General features: G+C 37.2%; 1 protein-coding gene across 1 annotated transcript in view; it reads left to right on the top strand.

Annotated features, from left to right (window-relative positions):
- The window catches only part of FIG4 (FIG4 phosphoinositide 5-phosphatase), a 69,102-nt gene that overhangs the window by 21,844 nt on the left and 23,618 nt on the right, over positions 1–23,640 (top strand). The window contains exons 10-18 of the mRNA XM_075414231.1: positions 76–173; positions 2,229–2,362; positions 4,344–4,460; positions 5,971–6,016; positions 7,588–7,736; positions 13,057–13,223; positions 19,493–19,631; positions 22,311–22,369; positions 22,962–23,109. Coding sequence (XP_075270346.1) covers positions 76–173; positions 2,229–2,362; positions 4,344–4,460; positions 5,971–6,016; positions 7,588–7,736; positions 13,057–13,223; positions 19,493–19,631; positions 22,311–22,369; positions 22,962–23,109 — 1,057 coding nt within the window. The remainder of the gene's footprint in view (positions 1–75; positions 174–2,228; positions 2,363–4,343; positions 4,461–5,970; positions 6,017–7,587; positions 7,737–13,056; positions 13,224–19,492; positions 19,632–22,310; positions 22,370–22,961; positions 23,110–23,640) is intronic.

The raw sequence follows: 23,640 nt of genomic DNA, 5'->3' as shown, positions 1-23,640 counted from the left end.
CATTCTTTTAAGGGAAAAAGGTTTAATTGACTACAGCTCACTTGACATTGTCCTGAATATATGTATTTGTTGCAGTGGACCAAGCAGATCCTTTTGCACATGTTGCTGCACTTCACTTTGACCAAATGCTTCAGAGATTTGGCTCTCCCATTATTATTTTGAATCTTGTGAAGGTACGATATTTTGAGTATGTCCTATATGTTTTCTAATTTTTAATATGATGCTTATTTTTGTAGAGACTCTGTGTTATTTTGGTTGTGCTCTAAACTAATGCTGCCTTATAAACGGCATATTTTCTTCATAAATGTCATCCACTAACCCCTTCAAAAAAAGATTTTTCCCATGTTTATAGATTTCTTCTAGTAACCTTTCACCATCATTTTAAGGTTTTTGCTATTATCCCTTAGATGTGAGTAAGTCTAAATAAATTTACCGCTAAATTTAGTTCAGCAATAAAAAATGCTAAAATAGTGTGGTACCATGAAAGGTGAGGTTTGTAGGCTTCTCGACACAGATGACTAAGTTATTTGAAACACTATCATAAAGACTTATCTTTTGTTGTTTGCTCCATCTGGTAAAGTCATGGAAGTGCAAGCGGTAGGAACAACTGAAGCATCTGATGCTAGCTAATGGGCAGTGCCATTGGCAGCAGGGCTGGACTAATGAGGGAAGCTGCATGATTGCTGCAGTAATTCAGTTAAATGCTGTGTGAGAGGCTGTGGTACAAAGCCTGGGTTCTGGGTGGCACTGTAATTTTGGTTATTACCTCTTGTAATTGTGTTGGGGTTTGTTTTGTTTCGTTTGTTTTCTGTTCTGATCCAGTCATTTTCTGTTGTGGTGTCTCTTTCCACATGTGAGTTTAATATATTGGTTTATTTTGCTTGAGTCGTATCTTACTTCTTTATAGTCTTAAAAGAAAAAAATTATCATGTTGTAGGACTGTATTCAGTAGAACAAAGGATCTTTTATGTGCATGTAGGATCCATTCCTAGTATAAAAAAATAGGGAATGTGGAAAAGGAAGGCTTTTCAAACTCTTAAGTTGTAATAAATGGCAACTAGATTAACTATTTTCTATTTCTAGAAGCTTTCCTGTGTAGGTGTGCTTTTACAACTGTCCAATGGTCTGTGGAATCAACTTAGGATAGCATTTGTTGAGAAGAAAATTATTTTATGTCTTGCAGCCATAACTTTCATAAGCCGTTGTTATAGTGTGAGTCTGGGCTCACATGATCTTGACACGTGGATCATTATATGCTTTTATTCACAGGGCTTTTGATACAGTGGCTGAAAATGCATCTCTTTCTTTCCCTCTCTGTAGATGCTCAATATTAAGATGCTAAAATTCTTGTTCTTTTATTACTTTATGTAACATTCAAAATAATAATAAAAAAAAAAGAAGCAAGGGGGGAGACACCCAAACCTGAACACTTTTTTTTGGATGTCGCAGTTGCTTTTACACAAATGCTAAGCACTTCTATCTCCAGTACTTTTGTTATTTGATTTCTTAAATGCTGATGGAACATAAATCTGTGTCTTCTTATCTTTGTCTATTCTAGAATCTTGTTAACCAGTAATTAAGGTAATAGGCTTCCTTTGAGTTTGTTTATTTAGGACTGCTATTATGTTTTTAAAGCAGTTTCTACAACATGGGTTCAGTATAGGTTTTAGTTTGAATGAAGTTGAGAGGAAAGCCATACCAATAAATAGAGTGCCAAGACATATGGTATATTCTGAGAATGGCAACAGAATTCTGATTTTTTAAAATTATTGCAAAGCTGGGAGATGAGAGCTGTTGTTCCCCATCTCCTGTCAGTAATAAAGAAGAATTTGCCTCGGTCCTTTTGTACCCCAGAACTGAATGGGGTACTTTCTGCTTGTCTTTTTTCTTCTCCTTTGTCTTTGTCCATTTTCTCTGTATTACAACTTTCGCTTCCTTATGCTCTTCTTTGCTCTTACAGGGTTTCTTTTTTCAGCCAGTCATTATACACAGTTGAAAGTGGTGACTTTTCCTACTAATATAGACTAGTTGTTAAAAACCCAGAATGTTTAGACTTTTTAGTCTCTTCTGTTCTTAATTTAATTGTACTAGTGAAGAACTACGTGCTGTTGTTACAGCTTTCACTTTTGATTTGTTACATGTACATACATGTATATGTGTATGTATAAAGGTTACGTACATTTGTTAATGAAAATTGTAATGTAAACTTCCTTTTCTTTTTGATAAAGGAACGTGAAAAAAGAAAGCATGAAAGGATTCTCAGTGAAGAACTTGTTGCTGCTGTGACGTATCTCAACCAGTTTTTACCCCCAGAGCATGCAATTATATATATACCCTGGGATATGGCCAAATACACAAAAAGGTAGAAAAGTTCCTTCTTTGTACTAGTGCTCTTAATCACAATACAAGTAACTGTGCTACTGAGTGTCTCTCTTTTCAGTTATATGTAGATTAGGAATGATGGGAGAATTTTAAGATCTACGGACAGAATACAACCTTAGCTTTTTGAAGGGTTTTTAATGTTTTCTATGGTTTCTTACCAAAGTGGAGCAAGGCCTGAAAAACTTGAAATTCTCTGCAAAGGAAAATTTTAGAGAAAAACCATCAACATTCACTTTTTATTTTTAATTAGTCAAAACACTGCATTTTTGTCAGGTGTTCCATTTCAGGCATTGAATTTATTGAGTTACAAAATGTTGGAGAACAAGGGGTTTCGTATCAATCAGTCTTTTCCATTTCCTCTTCGAAAAGGAAATGAGGGCATTAATTTCCATGTTATAAAGCATTTAGATTGTTAGAATCATGCATTTTAGAAAGACAAATATATTCTGTAAATTGTTATTCTATAATTTTGGGCCGTAGAATGCTATACTAGGGTCATGTGAAAAGGATGAATGCTTTCTGAAATGTAGAAATATTTACAAGACACAAACATTTTAAATCTGCAGGTATAGATTGTTATTCTTAAGTAACACACAGCTTGGTTGTAAAGTTCTCTGGCCTGCATATGTCTACTGTATCTTATAATGCCAGAAATTCGACAAGAATGACGAGAATTTTTGGATCAACTTTCAGGTATCTGTTACTATATCAGTCTGAGCAAAACAATGGAAAACCTGGTATGGTTCACAGGGCAGCAATACAATTAATGATTGTCGATTAAAATTTTGTGAAAAAAGCTTAGGAAAACAATCCTTATTTGTTATTTGAGATTACAAGTTGGTTGATACAGTTGGTCCTGTTGGTGTGAAATTGTTACTTTAAAGTTTGATGTGGTTTCACACTAGTTTTTATTCTAAAACAACATGGCATACAGTTGGGCGTATATTCAATTGTGTGTGTTATGATTAAATAGCAAATCTCAAAATAAGACTAGATTTCCTTTCAGAAGATATCCTAGGTACAAGTTTTTTGGGTTTCATATGGTGTGAGGCTCGTGAAGCTCAGTGGTCTGTCCTATATGGTAAGTGATACTGGGTGATCAAGGAATTCCCCTTCTAGCTTTAAGCTTGAGGTCTATTTATATACATATCCACCCTAATACAGATATAAAAAATACCTGAGGACTTTGAACAAGATTAATTATTTATGCAAGCAAGAGATGTTTAAGAATAGAAGATAATGTATATGTCTGCCTAAAGAATTGGCAGTTTCAGGAGTACTGAGAACGTGTTTGCTTTAACATGTAGTTTTGAAGTAAGCTTGTTGGAAAGTAGTACTGGTGGAACTGTTCCAAAATATTGGTTCCATCTCAGTATAAGCAATCTTTAAGAAATAAATAGTTGTTTTCATTACTTGAAATGTAAACACTAATATAAACTTTGAAAATAAAATTACAAGTAAACAGAAGTTAAAGTCCCCAAAGATGAACGAATGGGTGCCCTGATCTGAGCAGGAGATGCAGGACACCATGAAGGTCACACACGGAAACAAACGTTACTGAACAAAATAGCACCTTGCAAACAAATTGAGGGAATATGATTTAGCATAATCATGTATCCGTTTCTGCCTCATTCTTATTCTGTGAATCACAGAAAGTTTGACAGAGGAAAATGAGTGTGATACAGAAGTCAAGGAGTTTTAGATTTTTTGAAGTCTTCCACTTCTAGTTTATGTAATATGTCATATTACAAAGTAAACAAAATTGCTCAGATATGGTCAGTATCTGTTTCCTAAGTCTGTAAAATCTAATAAAACTATAGACATAATTACTGTTGGATAAATAAAGCTGTGAAGTGAGTCTTCCTGTAAATCATTTTTGTTATTAAGAGACTTTCCAAGAAGTGAAATTTTTTTTTAGTATAAGTGTATCTTGACTGCGTTAGGTTTTTTTCTTTCCTCAGCAAACTTTGCAATGTCCTTGATCGACTGAATGTGATTGCAGAAAGTGTAGTAAAGAAAACTGGATTTTTTGTAAATCGACCTGATTCCTACTGCAGTATCTTGCGGCCAGATGAAAAGTATGTATAATTTAATCGATGCATAATGAATAACATCTATTCCTTGGAGAGCTGTCTGGAATTTATATGTCTGCTACATTATTTCTTATTTGAAGGCTTAAATTAATATGAAAAAATTTAATTCATTATTAAGTGATAGCTAAAAGGATTCCAGTCAGAGACACATGCTAAGAAATACTACTACATTGAAAGAATACAATTTTGGTGTTCTACTTATCATGAATTCTTACTTCAAACCATTATTTGTAGTTTATAATCTGTGCCATGTGTGTTTCTATGGAGTTGCGTTGGGTTTTTTTCACCTTAGCAAAGGAATCCTAAATTTGGGGGTAAATTTAACAAGGTAAACAACATTAGAAATTTAGAAAGTGGCTTCTTTTGAGCCATACTCGTAAGATAACATCATCTAAATGTTACTAAGTCCAGTGTTTTCCAATGGTCTTTATGGTATTCATACACACAAAATTTAAAACTTTTTTTAGTATAGAAACTGTAGTTGCTAAGACTGCTGCAGAAGTGCAGTGATTCAGTCAGCTAAATTCTCTCAAGTTCCTGAAAATCCAGAAGTAAAATAGCTTCCACATTAAAAGCTCGATAAGTTTTTGATTCAAGTTTTCATGTTAGGGATCTAACCCATCGCTACCGAAATGGGCGTTCATATTTTGCATGAAGAGCATCCTTGCCTTTTTAGCCTATTTTCATTTAGAGACAGTCTGACCTAAAACTGTCGTAAGCTCTCTCAGAGCTTTTCTCTGCCATGCAGTGCAGCAAACACGGCGACTGTAAACTAGCAGGAACAAGATCAGTACATCCGTGTAATGCTATGCTCTGTACAGACAGTCTGGCGAGTCTCAAATGTAGTACATAGGCTTGCCATAGCAGTGCTCTCGTCAGGGTAGGTAACCCTATTAACTTGAAAATATTCAGTACTTCATGGATTACTTGCACTGAGAATAACTGCTCCTCCACCTCAGAATGTCATTAATTTCTGATGCATGTTCTCTGGCTCTGGGGTACAGTTAAGTCCTGTACAGAATTGCAAGACCCAGATAATACATATGTATGTATGCCTACAGCATGGATGCCTAGAATGAGTACAAGGGCGAGGTTTAAGTCAACCAGCTTGTGCTACAGTGTATGTTATGCCTCTGCCTTCCAGTGGTTGGCATTGTACCTGCTTCAGTTTTTGTGCACTCAAGACCCAATCTAGCAACACTTGTGTTGCTTATACTCTGTTTTATGGGGAGCAAGGGAAATATTTTGTATGGCTTTGGAATATTTCTACTTTAAGGCTAGTTTTGTTTTGTTTTGTGTTATTTGTAAGGTGGTTTAAATACAACATCTTACTGCTGCGTAGAGCTTTCACTACGTTCTGTTATTCAGGGATATCAAGTTTACTTTGTAGCAGGTTTTTAATTGTCACCCTTTTTCACTGAGCAGATCAATACATGGTATGATCTGTTATTTTTTTTAATTATTTGTAAGTCATTCTCTTTTGTTTCTCTTGCAGGTGGAATGAACTGGGAGGTTATGTTGTTTCCACTGGTCGCTTGCAGGTATTAAGATATACTTTATTAATTCATAGTTATAGTGGTGTAGATCAGCACTTCCAGAGCACCAGTGAACCATTTCACTTAGATACCTGATTGGTGATTCACAGAGTGCTCTTAAATTGATATTTATAATAAACAGCATAACTGCAGTCCATCCCAGAAATCCAATTGGAAATAGGGCTTAAAGTTCTTGCGTGGTACCACAAAACCCTGTGCTGTTGGAATTGTACTTTTGCTGGAGGTAGTCTGAGAAATGCTCACATTTTAAACTAGTTTCCATTACTATTTAGTCTGTAGTGTTACCAGTGCAGTGAAAGTTAAAACAGCAACGTTTTAGCAAACTGCATAATACGATGTTATACAGAAGAGGTGAGGCATAAGCGTGCTTAAGCCTGGTGACATATTCATACACATGAAAATGGGTTATTAAAAGCATTTTCACTAGTGCTGAATATTCTGCACATTGTTACAATTTTCATCTCTAAAAGAAACTGCTTTCTTTAATGTCAGAAAAGTGCTGACTAAACTGTAAACCATACAGTACCAGAGATTTATACCTGAATGTTATGATTGTATGCTCTGAACACAGAGCATATTTTTAAGAAGCGTTAGTTGTTTTTGAATTGCCATTCATAATTTTGTGGTTCATGTAAGTTAGAAAGCATTTGACCATTCCTTTACTAGCTGATCACTGGTACATGTTTGTTGAGGTCAGATAAACAGCGGAATAGATAGAATTTGATCTGTTTTAAAATAAAACATATCAATGCTAGTTAGATTTTTTTAATGTCAGTCTTACATGTTTACCTGTGTTAGGGGAATGATTATTTTATCTGTCTTTCAACTTTAATCATTGGAGGTAGTCACCATTGGCATACTTGTAAGCATTTGGATCATGGTTCATCTCGGAATAGACATCTTGTGAGTCACACCCAAAATGCGCTTCTTTATTAAGGCAATAAAAGTTGAGTTAACTAGCTTGGATGTAGCCATATATATATTCAAGCAGAAGAATCCCCTATGCTGTTATATTAAAATATTTTTCTTGCAGCTGTTCATGTTACAAAATAACTTTGTGTGCATTATGGAATTGAAGAATGTTAATGCAAGCAGCAGAAAAGAATGCGTGCATGACTGTGACCTTCAACAAAATGTTCATATGTGCTGCTCCAGATACAGAAAACTTAAAACATAAGCACCGTTACAGCAGAACCACAGCAAGTTAGAAGCGTGCTGTATTTTTTGCAGTAGTTACAGCATACTTGAAAATAAGATCTTCACTGAAATAACATAGCTTTTCTTTTTAAGGTAAATCTTCAGTTGTGAGTTGAAGGAGAGATGCAGTTTGTGTGATGACAGAAGCAAGGATATTTTGAAAGTAGACAGTACAGCACTCTGATGTAGCTTGCTAGAGATGAATAGCTTTTTAACATTTTTTAGAAAAGTCTTTCTCCAAATTTTTGTGAACAGACATAATCTGAGATTCGACAAGTCTTGGATAGTAGGAAAAAAGTAATAATGAGTGTAGTAATTTGTTAATTAAGAAAAATCTCTTATTTGGATTGCTTTACTAGACTGGAGTTCTCCGAACCAATTGTGTGGACTGTTTAGATCGCACTAACACAGCCCAGTTTATGGTGGGAAAATGTGCTTTAGCATACCAACTCTATTCATTGGGATTGATTGATAAACCAAATTTACAATTTGATACGGATGCTGTGAGGTAAGATATATTAATAAAGTGTGTCATGATTTTATTTTTTAATTTCGTGTCAAGACATTTAGGAAAATTATGTCTATGTAGAAGAAGTTCTTTCTATTGGAATGATTAAATAGTGTTTATTCATCCAAGTTTAAAAAAAATTTCCATGCTTCAAATATTCTTGAGAGAATCCAGTCATGCTGAAAATTTGCTCTTCTGGAGAAGTATGTTAATCAGGCTTCTTACAAGATAACTGCTTGAGTTCATTCTCTTTATATGCCAAAACTTAAAGCTAAGAGTTTTCGTTTTAAATAAGTGTAACAAAAAACCCACCCCAGTCTTTTACATTTACGTCACTTGCTTGAGGCAAAATGCTAACGAAAAATGACAATTGAAAGAAGTACATGCTTTTATGGAGAGTAACAGACTGATATTTTTATAGAAGTATGTCTTACCTTCCTATTTCCTAATTTGCCTTTGGAAAAATTTTGTGCTTTTTGTTTTATTGAAGAAAAGTTTTCAGCAAAGTTGTTCTCTCAGATCGAGTGTCAAAGATACTTACTCAAGCATCCTCAAACTGTTTAAGGAAACCCAGCATTTAAATTGAAATGCTTTACAGGTCGGGGTACCAAGCTATTTGACTTGTGAATATGCTTCAGAAATTAATGTAAGAGTCCTTGAGGTAACATGGTTGTATTCCTTAAAGCTGTTGTCGTGACTGTGAAACTTATGGCTTCATTGCTGGTTTTGACTAGTGATTTGATAGTTTTAGAATGTGGAGACATAACTCGTATTTCAGAAAAGACAGAACACTCGGTCTCCCCTCCAATTTACTTGAGACAAACCTTCAGCTCCTCTTCTTTCTCCCGTCAGCATCCAGCACTTGCCTGGCGCCAGGAGCCGGTATGTGCCACAGAAACAACCTCGCCTGCAGCGTGTTGGCTTGCTGTGCCAGCAACAGCTCCTGGCCTCTGCCTGATGGACAGGGAGAGCACCCACCAGCTGGCTGCCTCAGGGTGCTAGCGATGCCTCTTGTCTGCTGTGTCCCAGCTGCTGGTTGCGGCACGTTTCCCTCTGGGAACAAACCACTGCTGCTGCAGATCCCAGTTGCTGTGCAGCCTTCTGGGGACCCAGCGATCAGGACTCTTGCGCTCTGACTAGTGGGGACCAGGAGGTGGACAGGTCTGTTATAGACACCCTCTGTGGTATCTTCTACAGCTACCCCTTACTTCAGCACCTCAGGTTGCATTTTACTATCTTTCCTTAGGCTTCACTACCTCCCCCCTTCCCACCCCTATTTTGGGAGCCCGAATTTCCTCTGTTGCTTCCTGCTGTGATAGTCCCATGGTTCATGTCGATATTCTCTCCCTCCTATTTCCTCTCTATGCCCCAACCACCCAAATATCCATCTCTTAAGACTACAGTAGTTGCTTTGTCTCTAATTTTCCTGATGCTTTATTTCTCAATATCAGAAATAGTGAGGCCGGCAAGACTAGGGAAATGATCGTCCCCCTGTACTTGGCACCTTGAATACTGTATTCAATTTTGGGACCCTTGCTACAAGAAAGACGTTGAGGTGCTGGAGCATGTCCAAAGAAGGGCAATGAAGCTGGTGAAAGGTGTAGAGAACAAGTCCTGTGAGAAGCAGCTGAGGGAACTGGGTTTTTTTAGTCTGGAAAAAAGGACGCTGAGGGGAGACCTTATTGCTCTCTACAACTACCTGAAAGGAGGTTGTAGTGAGGCAGGTGTTCGTCTCTTCTCCCAAGCAATGAATGATAGGACGAGAGGAAATGGCCTCAAGGAGGCCTCCGGGGAGGTTTAGACTGGATATTACAAAAAACCTCTTCACCAAAAGGGTTGTCAAGCATTGGAGCAGGCTGCCTAGGGAAGTGGTTGAGTCACCATCCCTAGAGGTATTTAAAGATGTGTAGATGTGGTGCTTAGAGACATGGTTTAATGGTGGACCTGGCAGCATTAGATTAATGGTTGGACTTGATGATCTTATGGGTCTTTTCCAACCTAAATGATTCTATGATTCTATGATTATCTCTCTGAAATGTAGCTATTAGCTTGACATGAAAGGTTACTTTTATCTGGCCACATTCAACTTATTATTTTACCTCCATTGCACTAGATGTATCACAGAATCACAGAATCACAGAATGGTAGGGCTTGGAAGGGACCTCTGTGGGTCATCTAGTCCAACCCTCCTGCCGAAGCAGGGTCACCTACAGTAGGTTGTAGAGGACCTTGTCCAGGCGGGTCTTGAATATCTCCAGAGAAGGAGACTCCACAACCTCCCTGGGCAGCCTGTTCCAGTGCTCCATCACCCTCAGAGGGAAGAAGTTCTTCCTCATGTTCAGACGGAACTTCCTGTGCTTCAGTTTGTGCCCATTGCCCCTTGTCCTGTTGCTGGGCACCACTGAAAAGAGCTTGGCCCCATCCTCCTGACACCCATCCTTCAGATATTTGTAAGCATTTATAAGGTCCCCTCTCAGCCTTCTCTTCTTCAGGCTGAACAAGCCCAACTCCCTCAGCCTCTCCTCGTAGAAGAGATGCTCCAGTCCCCTCACCATCCTTGTAGCCCTCCGCTGGACTCTCTCCAGTAGCTCTTCATCTTTCTTGAACTGGGGAGCCCAGAACTGGACAGAGTACTCCAGATGAGGCCTCACTAGGGCAGTGTAGAGGGGAAGGAGAACCTCCCTCGACCTGCTGGCCACACTCCTCTTGATGCATCCCAGAATGCTATTGGCCTTCTTGGCAGCCAGGGCACGCTGCTGGCTCATGGTTAACCTGCGTCCACCAGGACACCCAGGTCCCTCTCTGTAGAGCTGCTCTCCAGCAGGTCCACCCCTAAACCGCATGTATGCCTGTTTGAAATCAGTTTTGTCATCTGTGAAGACTTGTTTCGGAATTACTGTATTCAGAATAATTAAAATATCCTGCTCCATAATGCAACAAATTCGGAAGACAGGCATGTGCTATACTCTCTCTGTTGTGCAGTCTTTCACTTTGACCTCCTACGTTCTTGCTCCCTGCATTCTCTCACATTGAGTGTCTGCTTTCTGCGTACCGTGCCTCTTCATTTACACTCTTCTAACTGGCCAAAGAGGGTAATCTGTAGCAGGCGGTCTGCCTTAGTTTCACTGACATGTCTGAAAGCTAACTTTTTTCCATCACTTTCTTCAACTGTCCTTATAATTCCGATTTTTCTTACGTGGTCTCACTGGCTGGCTATAGTCCAGAATTTCTGTTGAACTAGATTTCTGAAGTCAGCATTTTATTTTGGTTGGCTGTCCTAAAGGATGAAGAAACCATTCATTTTGCTTGAACAGTCCAATTTTATGTCTAGCAAGTTTAATCTTCTTCATGACTTTGTTGCATAGGACCATTTCTGCAAGCTATATTTCTTAGTGATTACTTCAGTGTAATTGTTGTCCTATATAGGAAGCTTCCTAGGCAAAGTGTACCTTTAGCAGCTTATTTTATCATATGTAGTTAACTTTTCTCTCTATAGAAGACTAGACTTTGTTTGACTGCAGGCTTAATATTTTGAGGCTGTGGAAGGGTAATTTAATTCTACAAGTCATTTCCAAATCAAGTGGATCAACGTCCTTAATGAATTTAAAGTTATCTGCTTTCTGTGAACATTTATTGCAAGGTCATTGGAACTCTGATCATCAGTCCCCCATGGCTGACTGGGACCTTCAGGTAGTTTTTTTGCTTTTAGTTGGCCAGCATTATTGTATTTCCCCTTGTATAAAAACAAACAAACAACCCCCCCCCAAAAAAAACAAACAAACAAACAAACAAAAAAACCAGACAAACCAACCCACCAAACCCAAAGAAACAAACACGAGATTCTCATACATGGTATCATGAACTCTGAATAATTTGTGTGGAAGCAAGTGGGTTTTGGTTTGTTTCTTTTGTTGTTTGTTTTTTAAGTTAATAAACGGATGTTTCATCCTAATTTGATCTTTTTGTACTTGACCATGAGCAGAAGATTTGCTGGACAGGTATTTTGTTTTTACAGAAATTGAGTTGCTGCTCAGATAAGTGTTCTTCATCGAGAACCTGCTGAGGAGGACTTCAGTCAGACGATTGTTGTGTTACTTATGCAGTACTACCCCTTTACTGGAAACTTTCGCAAGGGATTGCTTTTGTTGTGTGGGAGGTTTTAAAATTTTTTATTGTTGTTGTTTTGGGTTGGTTTGTTTCTACCCTACTTTCCACTTCCTAAGGGCTTCCTTCTGTGAAGGTATTACAGTGTATCACATGCAGATGCCTGAGTTACTGTGTCTTGCTATACTGATGTGAAATATGTTTCCACAGGTTTGGTAGTTGAGGGGTTTTTTTTTTTTCATTTTGTTCTGTTGTGGGTTTTTGCCTCTAACTAAACTTTCAGCCTCTTTTAGCAAGATGTCATCCTTGTCATCATGTCTTGCTCAAGCAAGGCCATAGCCTCCATTTGTGAGAAGCACTTTTCAATCTTATCATTTAGACTGGGTGTCATGTCCTTAGGATAGACTTGTTCTCTGAGACTGTCATCTTGTTTTTGTCGTTGATGGAGTGCTTCTTGATTTGGACTAATCAATTTTTGCTATTTGGACTGATCTCAGTTTCGCGATGCTTCTTGATGCTAGAGGAGTGCATTGCCTTTTAGCCAGCTCTCCTTGTTCACCTTAGTAGCCAACTCTTTCTACCTCCTTCTTATATCGTGTTTTTCCAGCTCCAGTGAATGGTAGCTGACTGTCATTCACATTTCTTACAAGTCGTGTTTATTTGGTTTGTACCTTTGAGCCATCATTATTGTAACTAGGGAGATTTTTGGAAAGTAATACTATCTTCATTTCCAGCGTACTTGACAGAAAACATAGCCTTGATATATTGACGTGTTCCGTCCCATTTAGTGTATTTAAAATACCTTAGTTTGTGAAGGTATATGGTTTGTTTTCTCCCCACAGACTAGTAGGACATGTTAATCTTCTCCCTGAATCTACAGAAGGGCGTATTCTGTAGTGTGAACGCATGCTGATATATTATACATTAGTGAAAATCTTACAGTCTAATCCTTCTTAGTGATGATTATATATGAATAAAATTTCCACAGATTTATCAGAATAAAGAATAGAGACACAGCTTTAAATTTCAATGTTTGTAAGTTAATAGCATGTTTTAGTGAAATACTTGTTTTTGTAAACTGGCAGAAGTACTTAGGAGAAATAGTTGTATTGCTTGTTAAACAGGAAGACTTTATTATTACAATACTTTATTATTTTTTCTCTTAAAAAACTCTTTTCAGCAGTTTGATAGATGACACATTTTGCTTTTCTTTCAGATTGTTTGAAGAATTATATGAAGATCATGGAGACACGCTTTCTCTGCAATACGGAGGTTCTCAGCTTGTCCACAGAGTAAAAACCTATAGAAAAATAGCTCCATGGACCCAGCATTCCAAAGATATTATGCAGACACTCTCAAGATATTACAGTAATGCTTTCTCAGGTAAATTTAATTTTAAGTTGTTAAAAAACTTAAACATTCTTTAAAAAGCATCTTACTTGGGATGTTTCAGTAATTTATACTATGATCTTATGATAGAGATCCTCTATACTATCATTTCCAAATAATTCAGTAAAATCTGGTGGATATCAAATGACTATTCTGATTTCATGAAGTATTGATATCCTATGCAAGTGCATGTTGTAGCATGCAGCCTTACTTGATAAAAGTTAGTGAACTGAGGTAAGAAGTATTTAGAAAATGTACACGTGTAGTACTGAAGCTGCCAGTGACATTCGTAGATCAGTAGAGAAGCAGGTAGCTGTTACAGAACTGTTAAAATGATGGCCAGAATGGCTTCAACAAATATCAGGATACTGATGAATCTAAATCCAAGCACCAAGTAGAAGACTTCAAGCAGAGTATTTCTTGTGATGTTTCTGGGGACTTCACACAAAAAGCAAGCTCTGATGCACGTATTTGTTTTATATGAATAGAAGCCACTAACCGTTGAATCTGTGGTAGAAAAAATTACATTTAAAAAGCAAGGTCTACCAAGTGAAGAAGCTATTTTTTTTAGTTAAATAAGTTGTAAAGTATTAGCTTACTTCTTTACTAGCTCGTATCAGTCACTAATACTGTTCTACTTTGTTCTGGACAATATTGCTAAGAGAAAACCTCTTGCAAAAATGCTGGGCCATAAGTTATGCAAAATAACTGAAAAAATAAATGCTTAGTGTTTTTAGAAATCATGAGGAAGATCTATAAGAATGATCAAAGGACAGTCTAAGACACGTCAGGATGACAAACATTGAGTGCTGCCATGTTCTAAATATTGTGTCAGTCCTCTATTACTCTCTTTCACAAAAGCTGCATAGCCAGGGAAGGAAGTAGCTTGGTTTTTTTTCCCCTAGTAGATTGCAATTATTTAGAAATGACATGAACTTTAAAACAGTGAGTTGGACACTGACTAGAAATACTTCAGTAATCTCTGGTCTCTTTTGCTGAAGTTATTGCTTTTGTTGGTGAAAATTCTGTGTATGTGACAAAATGTGAGAGCATAGCATTTAAAGTACTGTTTCTGAATGCGAGTCGTGTAATTTGTGTATTGTGTTTGTCCAAATTAAATGAGAAATGGAGAGCTTGTTTATTTCAATGATATGATCTTTTATTGTCTGCAGTGGCAGTAGGGCATGGCTTCATCAGTTCTTATGAGCAAAAGGAAGCACACTTGCAGTAGCACCTGTAGGGATAAGTACAAGATGGAGCAAATCTCTGAAGCTGTTCACTTTTAGGCCAGCCACTTAAATGGTTAGGTGAAAGCTTGAGCACATTTGGGGTTGTGGTCTGCTTGCAAGGATAGTCAAGATATGCATGTATTTTAGTAATAAAAGAATTTGTTCTGAAAAAGATGTTACAAAAAGAAGAAAGAATACAGAATGAAAAAACTCCATCTTGTCACCTGGGCAAACTGGTAGCTGAGTACAGAAGCATGTTAGCATTTACTGAAGTCAATACAAAAAATAAATTTTTCGTAAAGGTGGTGCACACTTTCCCCAGTTTACTTACAGTTTTGATATTTGATCCTGCTTGAGCCAAATATTTTTGGTGTTATATGCATTCCTTGTGTCTGAAGATGGCATTGTTGAAACAGAGCATTCATTTTTTTATTTACTGCGTTTTTAACATGAAATTTTAAAAGACTAATTTCAGTGAAATTTAAAGGTTCATTGTCCAACACCACCTGTTCAGCTAGCCAGCTCATGAACCAGCATTTCCTTGTGTTTCTGAGAAACTTTTTTTTAATGCTTATCAATTTTATAGAATCATAGAATGCTTTGGATTGGAAGGGACCTTTAGAGGTCATCTAGCCCAACCCCCCTGCAAAGAGCAGGGACATCGTCAACTAGACCAGATTGTTCAGAGCCCCGTGAAACCTGGCCTTGAATGTTTCCAGGGATGGGGCATCCACAGCTTCTCTGGGCAACCTGGTCTGGTGTTTCACCACCCGTATGGTAAAAAATTTCCTCCTTATATCTAGTCTAAATCTGCCCTCCCTTAGTTTAAAGCCATTACTCCTTGTCCTATCGCAACAAGCCCTGCTGAAAATATTTTCCCCATCTTTCCCCTGTCTGTTGATAAGAGGTTGCCATTCGTGTTCGTTAGGGGGGTACGCTTTCTTTAACCTTCCTTTTCTGGCTGACATGTACCAGTAGTAAACAGACACAGAAAATTTTAGTGATTTGCTTGAAGTCATGCAGTGTATCAGATTCAGAACAAGATTACAAGTGGCCTGCTAATAGTGCCTCCTGAATAAATCACTTATCCACGCTTGTTCTCTTTGTTTGTCATAAAAATACATGATTCTAAAAATAATTTACACTTTTTAGAAAATTATTTCATCTGTTAACCTCAAAGCTCTTAGGAGAATCACTACTAATTAAGTTGTACAGATGAGAAAAAGTAAGACATGTATAGATACAGTGGCTTGCCTGGAGATACTGATCCAGTAGATAAGACTTAGACTTGTAAGAAAGATAACTGTGAATGCAGTTTCACCCTAGTTCTTGATATGTGGCTTAGCTTTTCTATAGATTTTCTGTACCTATGTAGAATGGAAGAGTGAAGAATTAAAATAATGTCCTCAGGATCAAGTTAGTGACTGAAGCTTACAAGAAAACCGAGGTTTCCTCCTAAAAATATTGGACAATTAATTTTATGATATCTTCAAAAAATCTTACAAGTTTAGGCAAAGATTCTGACTTTTTTTTTCATGAATGTTTTTAATTCTAACGTTTGGAAAAAATAGAGGGTCCAGTGTAGTTTTGGAAGTCAACTGTTTGAAGTACCTTGGTTATAAGCAAATGAGTGGTACCGGAAAAAACAACATCATCCAGCTAAGAATTAGGTCCTTCAACACCCTTGCTGGCAGGCATTCTGATTAGTTGAATTCTAACATTTTTCTTTCATTTGTGGTTGTCAGAGAAATTAGGAAATAGTATTCCAAATAATACTCTTCTGATTTTTATGCATTTTAGAAAGTAATGGGACACTGCAGACTTCAGTGCTAGAGTTGCAACATGCATAATAAGCTTCTGGAATCTGGAATAATCTATTTATCCACAAACAGGGCTAGACAAAGTAAACTACCTTTTAGTGTTGTATGCAAGTAAACTTAATTACTATAACCTTTTAGTCATGGGATATTGTGGTCCCAATTGTGTTGAATCTCTCATGATTTAGTAAGTTGTCATGTAGTGCAGTTGCAAACTCGGATTGAGAGCAGTAGATTATTTTAGGCTAATTCAATTAAATGGCCCCTTCAATTCCTGTTTTCTCAAATGGTCTTAAAAATGTGCTAGTATACACGTACATTGCAGTATCTTTTGAAAAATCAGTGCAGTCTTTCTACTTGCTTGTACGTAATTACTACATTCAGTGCTGACAGTGAAGGGAGAAAACCTGTTTGCTCTTTTGTCTGTGCTCCACAGTGCATTGACACATTCTTATTTATTTATTTTAGAAAAGAGAGATTTTTCTGTCTAGATAAGAAAATTGATCTGAAAAGCTCAATATCCTGCTTTCTCTGGCCAGTGTTTCAAAGACCAAAGCTTTCATTATTTTTGTTCAAAATTAAGCCATAAAATTGTTCAACCCAAGTTAACTGTCTGCTTCAACGGTCACACACATACACACATATGTGTGTGTGTATATATATATGTATATTTGTGCCTGCTTGAAGAGTTATGCACAAAGAATAGTTAATATTACAGGGTTTTTACCTACTTTTTAATTATGAGTTGAGAAGTAAGACAGTAGAAACACATTTTCTGGTAAATGTCCTTTATTTCTGTTAAGTTTAAAACATAACTGCACAACTGAAACGATAAATGCAAAAGACTGAGTCCTTTTGCGATGTAACATTTAACAGCGGTCATTTTTTTGCTGTGGAAGAAAGGTAAGAATGCTTTAATGAACTGCTGCTATAGACCATTTAGGACAGTGAATTGGTTAGTTTAGTTGGTATGAGTTTAAATTCAACCTGTTTTTCACAGAACAAATTTCATGTAGTTTTATTTCATTTTAGTGCCTGTCAAATGAGTAATGACATTAACTGAATTATCTTATTTTACTCTAATTGTTTTACAATTACTTAATTAACAATTTCAGTATACCTTCTGTTCCTGGCAGGTGAAACAATGGTAAATGAACAAAGGAGGCTCATCTCTGCCTTTAGCTGTCAGAGATTACCACCAATTTTAACCTATTAGCTCTTGTTAATTAATTTCGTCTTTAGGACTCATACAGTTTCTGTGCTTAAAGGAGAGAGCTTTATTGGATTTTGTTCAGCACTTTCTTTAAACCACTAACTAAACTTCTCAGGAAGAAAGAATACATTTTATTATTTGTGACTTTTCCTTTCTTTTTAATTCTCAGTGTCCTCAGCAAGGTTTGTTTGTTTATTTTTTTTTTTCAGACCTTTTTACTGAGTTTTGCATGGCTTACTTGCACTGTTCCTGGCCTTCCTCAATCTCTTCTTATGCCTTGGTTAGTCTGTGACACTATTTTGCAGAAACAGTATGGCCTGCAAACCATAAGGACCTACATATGCATTTGAGTATTACTGTGCAGAAGAGTTAAAGTTTATAAGTTGGTCCTCTTAAGAAAATTTGGAAGGTGAGGAGCAAGAAAGAAGGTAAAAGAAGTATTTTTTTGGAATAGTGCTCTGAAGGGACAGTAAAAGTATCTGGAGGGAGTATGAGTGGATAGAAAAGGAAGAAAAAAGCCATATAGGCCCTCTAAGAAAGGAAAGGGAGCCAAACAACATCAGGAGGTTTCCCCTTTCTTTGCCTTTTCCTGGTGCCTTGCCCTATCACACCATATGACTGTTTATATGGAAGACCCCACTTCCACATATGCACACTTCTGTAAAGTACCATACTTTTCTATAATTCTGTTGTCACCAAATTTCTACATAGAACTTCATTTCTCAGCTGCTTGTGTGTCTTACTTCTCTGTAAAAAATATTATATATTGCACAGAAGGAAGAGATGTTCAAATTCTGGGGAGAAGAAGGTATTGACTGAAACTTTGGTGGAGGCTAGGAACCAACTTTGTCCTTGCTGTCATACCGCTGCTTTGTGGATTCTGCGTATTTTTTTTACACGCTTTCTGGTGTACTAAGACTTCAGTTTGTCTTCTTGATGTAGTGTATTGCTAAAGGGATGCTCAACTCTCATAATACTCTTTTTGAAATGTGGAGAGAGCTGAAGGAGTAATGCTGTCTGTTGAACTAGTCTGGACTGTTCCTTGTCTGATGATTACTGAAGTGCAAAAAGAGTGGAGACAAGAGCTTTCCACTTGCTAGTTCTTCAGGACACAAATAGAGCTCAATTCTCTGCATACTCCCCTGTATCTGAAGATCCTTTGCATGTAAGCCTTCCTCTCTGCCCCTACGACTCTGCTTGCAAAGCTATCTTTATCATGGTTCACCATCCCCAAGCCCTCATCTGACTCCAGCTTTTCTTTGTATCTGTTGTAACTCATCCTATCTGCAGCTAGGTAGTGAGAAAGGTTTTAAAGGTTTAAGTGAACAGCAACATTTCTTGTCATGCTTCATATACAGTGGTATGTAACTACTGGATTTTAGTACTTGCCTTATTTATCTCGATGAAGCTTAGAATATGGCAAGAGAAATTGATGACTTAAGCCAACAGGAAAAAGTTGAAATTATTTAAAGGTGTTTGATGTTTAGTAATTCTACTGACTACATTTTGGCTAGAAATACCCAAAGAATTCATAATTTTTGTGATGTGGGAAACTTGTGTATTGGATGGATACTGTCTAATTTCATTAAATCATTCTTCTGTTACTTAGACTGCAGTAAATTCATCATGATACGTCAGATTCCCTGAAACATGCACAAATATGAGCTCATGCTGCAGGTATACACATATATGCAGAGGTGGGAGACAGCTGCAGCGTGAGGTCTCACTTCTGCAAAGCCTCTAAGCAGAGCTTCTCCCTCGGCTCCTCAGAGAGAAGCCAAGGAAAGAGGCAGTGCTGGTACCAGCCCCACATGTGTTGCAGTGTGGCAGAAGGTCAGGTCTCGATAAAGTTTCGTTACAGTGGTTGAAGCCTGGAGGTCCCCGTAGAAGTGGTAGGACATATACACTCCATCTGCGAGGAGCAAACATAACAAACCAGCAAATGGCTGAATGGGCTTGAGCTCTGCAATATTCCTGGCGTTAAGTGTACCTCTTGTCTAACAGATGCAGACAGGCAAGATTCTATCAATCTCTTTCTGGGAGTATTCAAGCCTGCAGAAGGAAAACCTCATCTCTGGGAACTTCCCACTGATTTTTATTTGCATCACAAGAACACCCTCAGTCTGTCACAGACCAGGCGAAGGTATTTTGCAGTTCTGTTTTTTTGTTTGCTATTGCTCTAACAGATTTTTTAAAATGCATGTTGTTAACCAAATAATTTGGTCAGCTTGTCAAAAACTGGCTTACTGTTTTTAAAGTTTTTATGAAAACTTGAAAAAACAAACCTTCACGAGATTACCAAAAGTGTTGGATGTTGGCGTTTTGAAGGATTTGCTCTAGTATGTTATTGTCTTGTTGTACTGAAAAGACATTTCATTTCATCAGAAATTCTAGCCTGCAGTGGGAAACGTCTTACTATTTTACTGAAGTACAGTTACCACTGTCTTGTTAAGCAATGTCTAGGTGTATTTTTGATGGTCAGGTTTATTAAGTCATTGTTGTATTTGGGAACAGGTGATGAGAATAACATTTGCTTTTTTTTTTTTTTGTGTGTAATGCACTTAGTGTGTAATGCATACCAAGAAGCCCGTGATTGTCTACTTTCCTTTCAGCCATGTCTAGCCTGTTTTGAAGACTATTTTTCTTCATTTGCATTCCATTGTAGTTGCATGGTAATTTACAGAAATAATAGGGTTAAAGCATAAAAATTTTAAAGTAATTTTGCAGTGCTTCACAATGTGGAATGATTTTGTAAGGCTTATAAATACTGTGTGTTTAAAAAACAAATTTCCATTTTAATAAGAAGAACAGTACCAGACATGTTAACTAAATCATCTCTCTTAGGAATTTCACTGTTCGTATCTTTGTTCAATCTATGAGTCATAGAGCTCTGTATCACAAATGATAGATCTGAATATCTGCATTCAGATTTTTGTCTGGGGAAAATTGTGGGTGTTTAAACAGTGTGTTCCGTCCCTGTTGGCTGCTTATTCCATTAACCCATCGTGGCAGCTGGCATGTGATATGGCTGTTTCGAAATTCCAGTAGTTTTGTATTGTCTCCTGAGGCTTCTCTTGATGCTAGCTCATATCAGCCATACGACCAAGTGCTTTTTCAGGCACACATGAAACATGTGACATTAATTTTATTTCCTACTGGTTCCCAGCGTTATTGTGTGTCACAAATTAATTCAGCTGATATATTGTAAATAGATGAATGTCCTAGGCTCCCTTCATCTGTTACTTTGCTAAACAGCTGACTCTTACTTGTCACAGATGCTGTTCTCAAACGAGATGGAACGTATAAAAAAAGAAATTGTTGGTATTCTTTATTTACTTGTTAATTAGTTTTACCTTTCATTCTGTCCCGAATTTCTTCTGAGTGCTTCTGTGCTTAACTTGTTTCTTTGTGTAACAACTTCTTATCTCTCTGTGCAAGTGCCTTTTTTGGTTTCCTTGGGCACAGCAGCAAAGGAAATCATGAGAACTCATGGTGAAGTCGGGGATATAGGAAGAGAAGGAAGATGTTGTTTCCCATCACTGAAACTTCTTTTGACTATCTGTGCTTGTCGTATATTGTATTTGCCTCTCCATCAGAACAAAGAGATTTCACGATGAGTTTCATAATTACTTTTATATAATTTGTGATTCACGTGAAAACACTGTGAATATGAAAAACGAGACTTTCCGTTGCCACGTTACTTCTCATTTGTGCAAGCAGCAAAACTGGGTTTGTCTGTATAGTTTCTAAAGGCACTGGAGAAAATGGCTTGCTAGTATGGCCTGATACGATGCTTCAAGAGACGGGACCATCAGGCAGGACTCATTCCTTGCTGTTTAGCACATACACAGTTCTTGGAATGAAAGTGTGTTGCCCTGCCTGTTCTGCACCGTTTGCTAAGTCCCACTAACAAATCTATCTCTGGACGTGGTAGTACACCCATTGTTTCTGCTCCAGATGGCTGCGTTGACGTGAGTAGGAGATAACCACATTAATCCTCTGATTACAGCCCTTACAGTATTGTGAATGCACACGTATTTGAAATAAAAATCGTTGAAGATAATTGTCTTTTCATCCCAAGTAATGAAATAGAAGGAACTATCAGAATAATTTAGAGAAGAAATTGAAGTATATTTGAGAAGAGGAAATAAAAATATGTAAACATGAATGAAAGATAAAACATGCTTTATTTTATCAATGTTACTTGACTTCCTTTGTTGTTTTTTCAGAAATCCTGGATAAGCTTCTGGTTCCTGGTTTTTGCTGTTAGCTGTGCCTATATACAGCTCTCAGACTTACAACAGCTGTCACATCACAATGTATTTCTGTGTGTAGAAGTCAGCTGTTTTGACAATGTTCTGGTTTTATTATCATTAACCTCCTTCATTTCTTCATACCCTTTTCCTAAATGTTAGGGTCTGAAGTGATGAGTGGGGGTTGATTTATTTATTTATTTATTTATTTTTAAAGACCAGGACAAGAGAAATTCATAAATACCTTCTATATGTGCTAAGACCTTAATTTTCAGTACTGTAGAGGCACCTGAAATGTATTTTGTTTAATGGAGCAAAACCATTCCTCCCTCCATACCTATATGGAGCTTCATTTGTTTAAATTTCATGGCCTGAGAGCAAAGTAGTAGGATAGGGTTCTGTTGAAATCCTCCATCTGAGCATAATTCTTTACTTTCTTCCACACTTGAATCATAAAGAAATGTTTACTAAAGTGACACTGTATGGTGTTGGCTGTTATGTGCAAATGTTCAGACTGGATAAAAGATCAAATCTTCAGTATCAATTGTGTGTCTGTTTTTGTCGTACAGCTATACTTACTGGTGGACCGTAGGTGTGCTAAAGCATTTACCTCTTCCTTTTGATGAAGGTAGGAACTGTATTTGCTCCTTGCCTTACAGAGTATCTTGAAAAAGAAGTTTTAGTCACAAATGCCTTTTAATTGTTTTGGATCCCAAATATGGGGGATAAAAAGTTTCCATAATGATTGCTAAATACTTCCCCCTCCCCTCCGCAGTGAACTATGATTTTTCAGCTGCAGGATGCAAGAGATACCTAATTGGCTAAAACTTGACCTCCATATTTTTATGTGCCAGGGCACACTTCATTCTTTTTTTCTTTTTCTATGCCTGTTAGTATATGTTTATAGTCTATGCTGGTGGTTACATTCCTGTTGCAGATGACAGAGTATAGCTAGTGTGTCTTATTTCTCTGGGGTACTGTGGAGCATGTTTTATTAGGAAGTGTCATCATGAAGAGAAATCAAATTATGATGATTGGTAATGCATATTTATTAAAGATGTGCTGGGCATCTCCTTCTTCATACCATTTTTTTTTTTGTCTTAGAGGGGATATGGCTGTAAAAAAGTGCCTGGTAGGGTGTCTAAGTAAGCAGGCTACTATGTGTTTGTATTTTTGCAGAGTCAGTTAGTAAAAAGATTTTTTTTTGTTTTTTTTCTTAGTGACATGTGCAGAAAACAGACGCAAGTTGACGGTGAAGAAATTCCACAAGTATGAAGAGGAAATTGATATCCACAATGAGTTTTTTCGGCCATATGAGTTGAGCAGTTTTGATGAGACCTTTTGCTTGGCAATGACCAATTCTACACGGTACATTGGGATGTTTTGTGACTATAAATCCTTAACTGGAAATTGATTTAGTGTGAATTAAATGTACATTTGATTTATTTGGTTAAATCTGTGTAACATAAGTTTTGTGGAGTGGTTGGGTTTGGTTTTTTTTAAGCTTCAAATTTAGCAGACTTTTAGAAACTAAATCGTAATACTGAAATGGAAATGCTACTCTAAACAAAATTCTGTTAAGATAGCACTTAAATTTCCAGTTATTTTCCGTTATGGGTTGCTAGGTGTTTGGGTACTAGAAATGAGCTTTTCTTTATGGACTCATATCACAGAGGCTCCCCTCAAAGCAACTGGTTTCTAATTGTTCTGCTCTCATTTTACAATTATTTTCTTCAGTTCTTCAGATTCTCACAGCTGGCCACACAGGTTTTTTTTGTTGGCAGCAATCAACTGGATATTCTAAGCATAATCTTCATCATGATTTAGCTAAAGACTTCCAAACAGATTATGTTTGGTGTAGCTTTTTGACCCAATTTGAGTGTTTGCAGCATTTTGAAA

This window comes from Opisthocomus hoazin, chromosome 2, assembly GCF_030867145.1.
Source record: "Opisthocomus hoazin isolate bOpiHoa1 chromosome 2, bOpiHoa1.hap1, whole genome shotgun sequence".
NCBI classification, from domain to species: Eukaryota; Metazoa; Chordata; class Aves; order Opisthocomiformes; family Opisthocomidae; genus Opisthocomus; species Opisthocomus hoazin.
The sequence above is the reverse complement of the archived record's forward strand: the minus strand, read 5'-3'. Positions and strand labels throughout refer to the sequence as shown.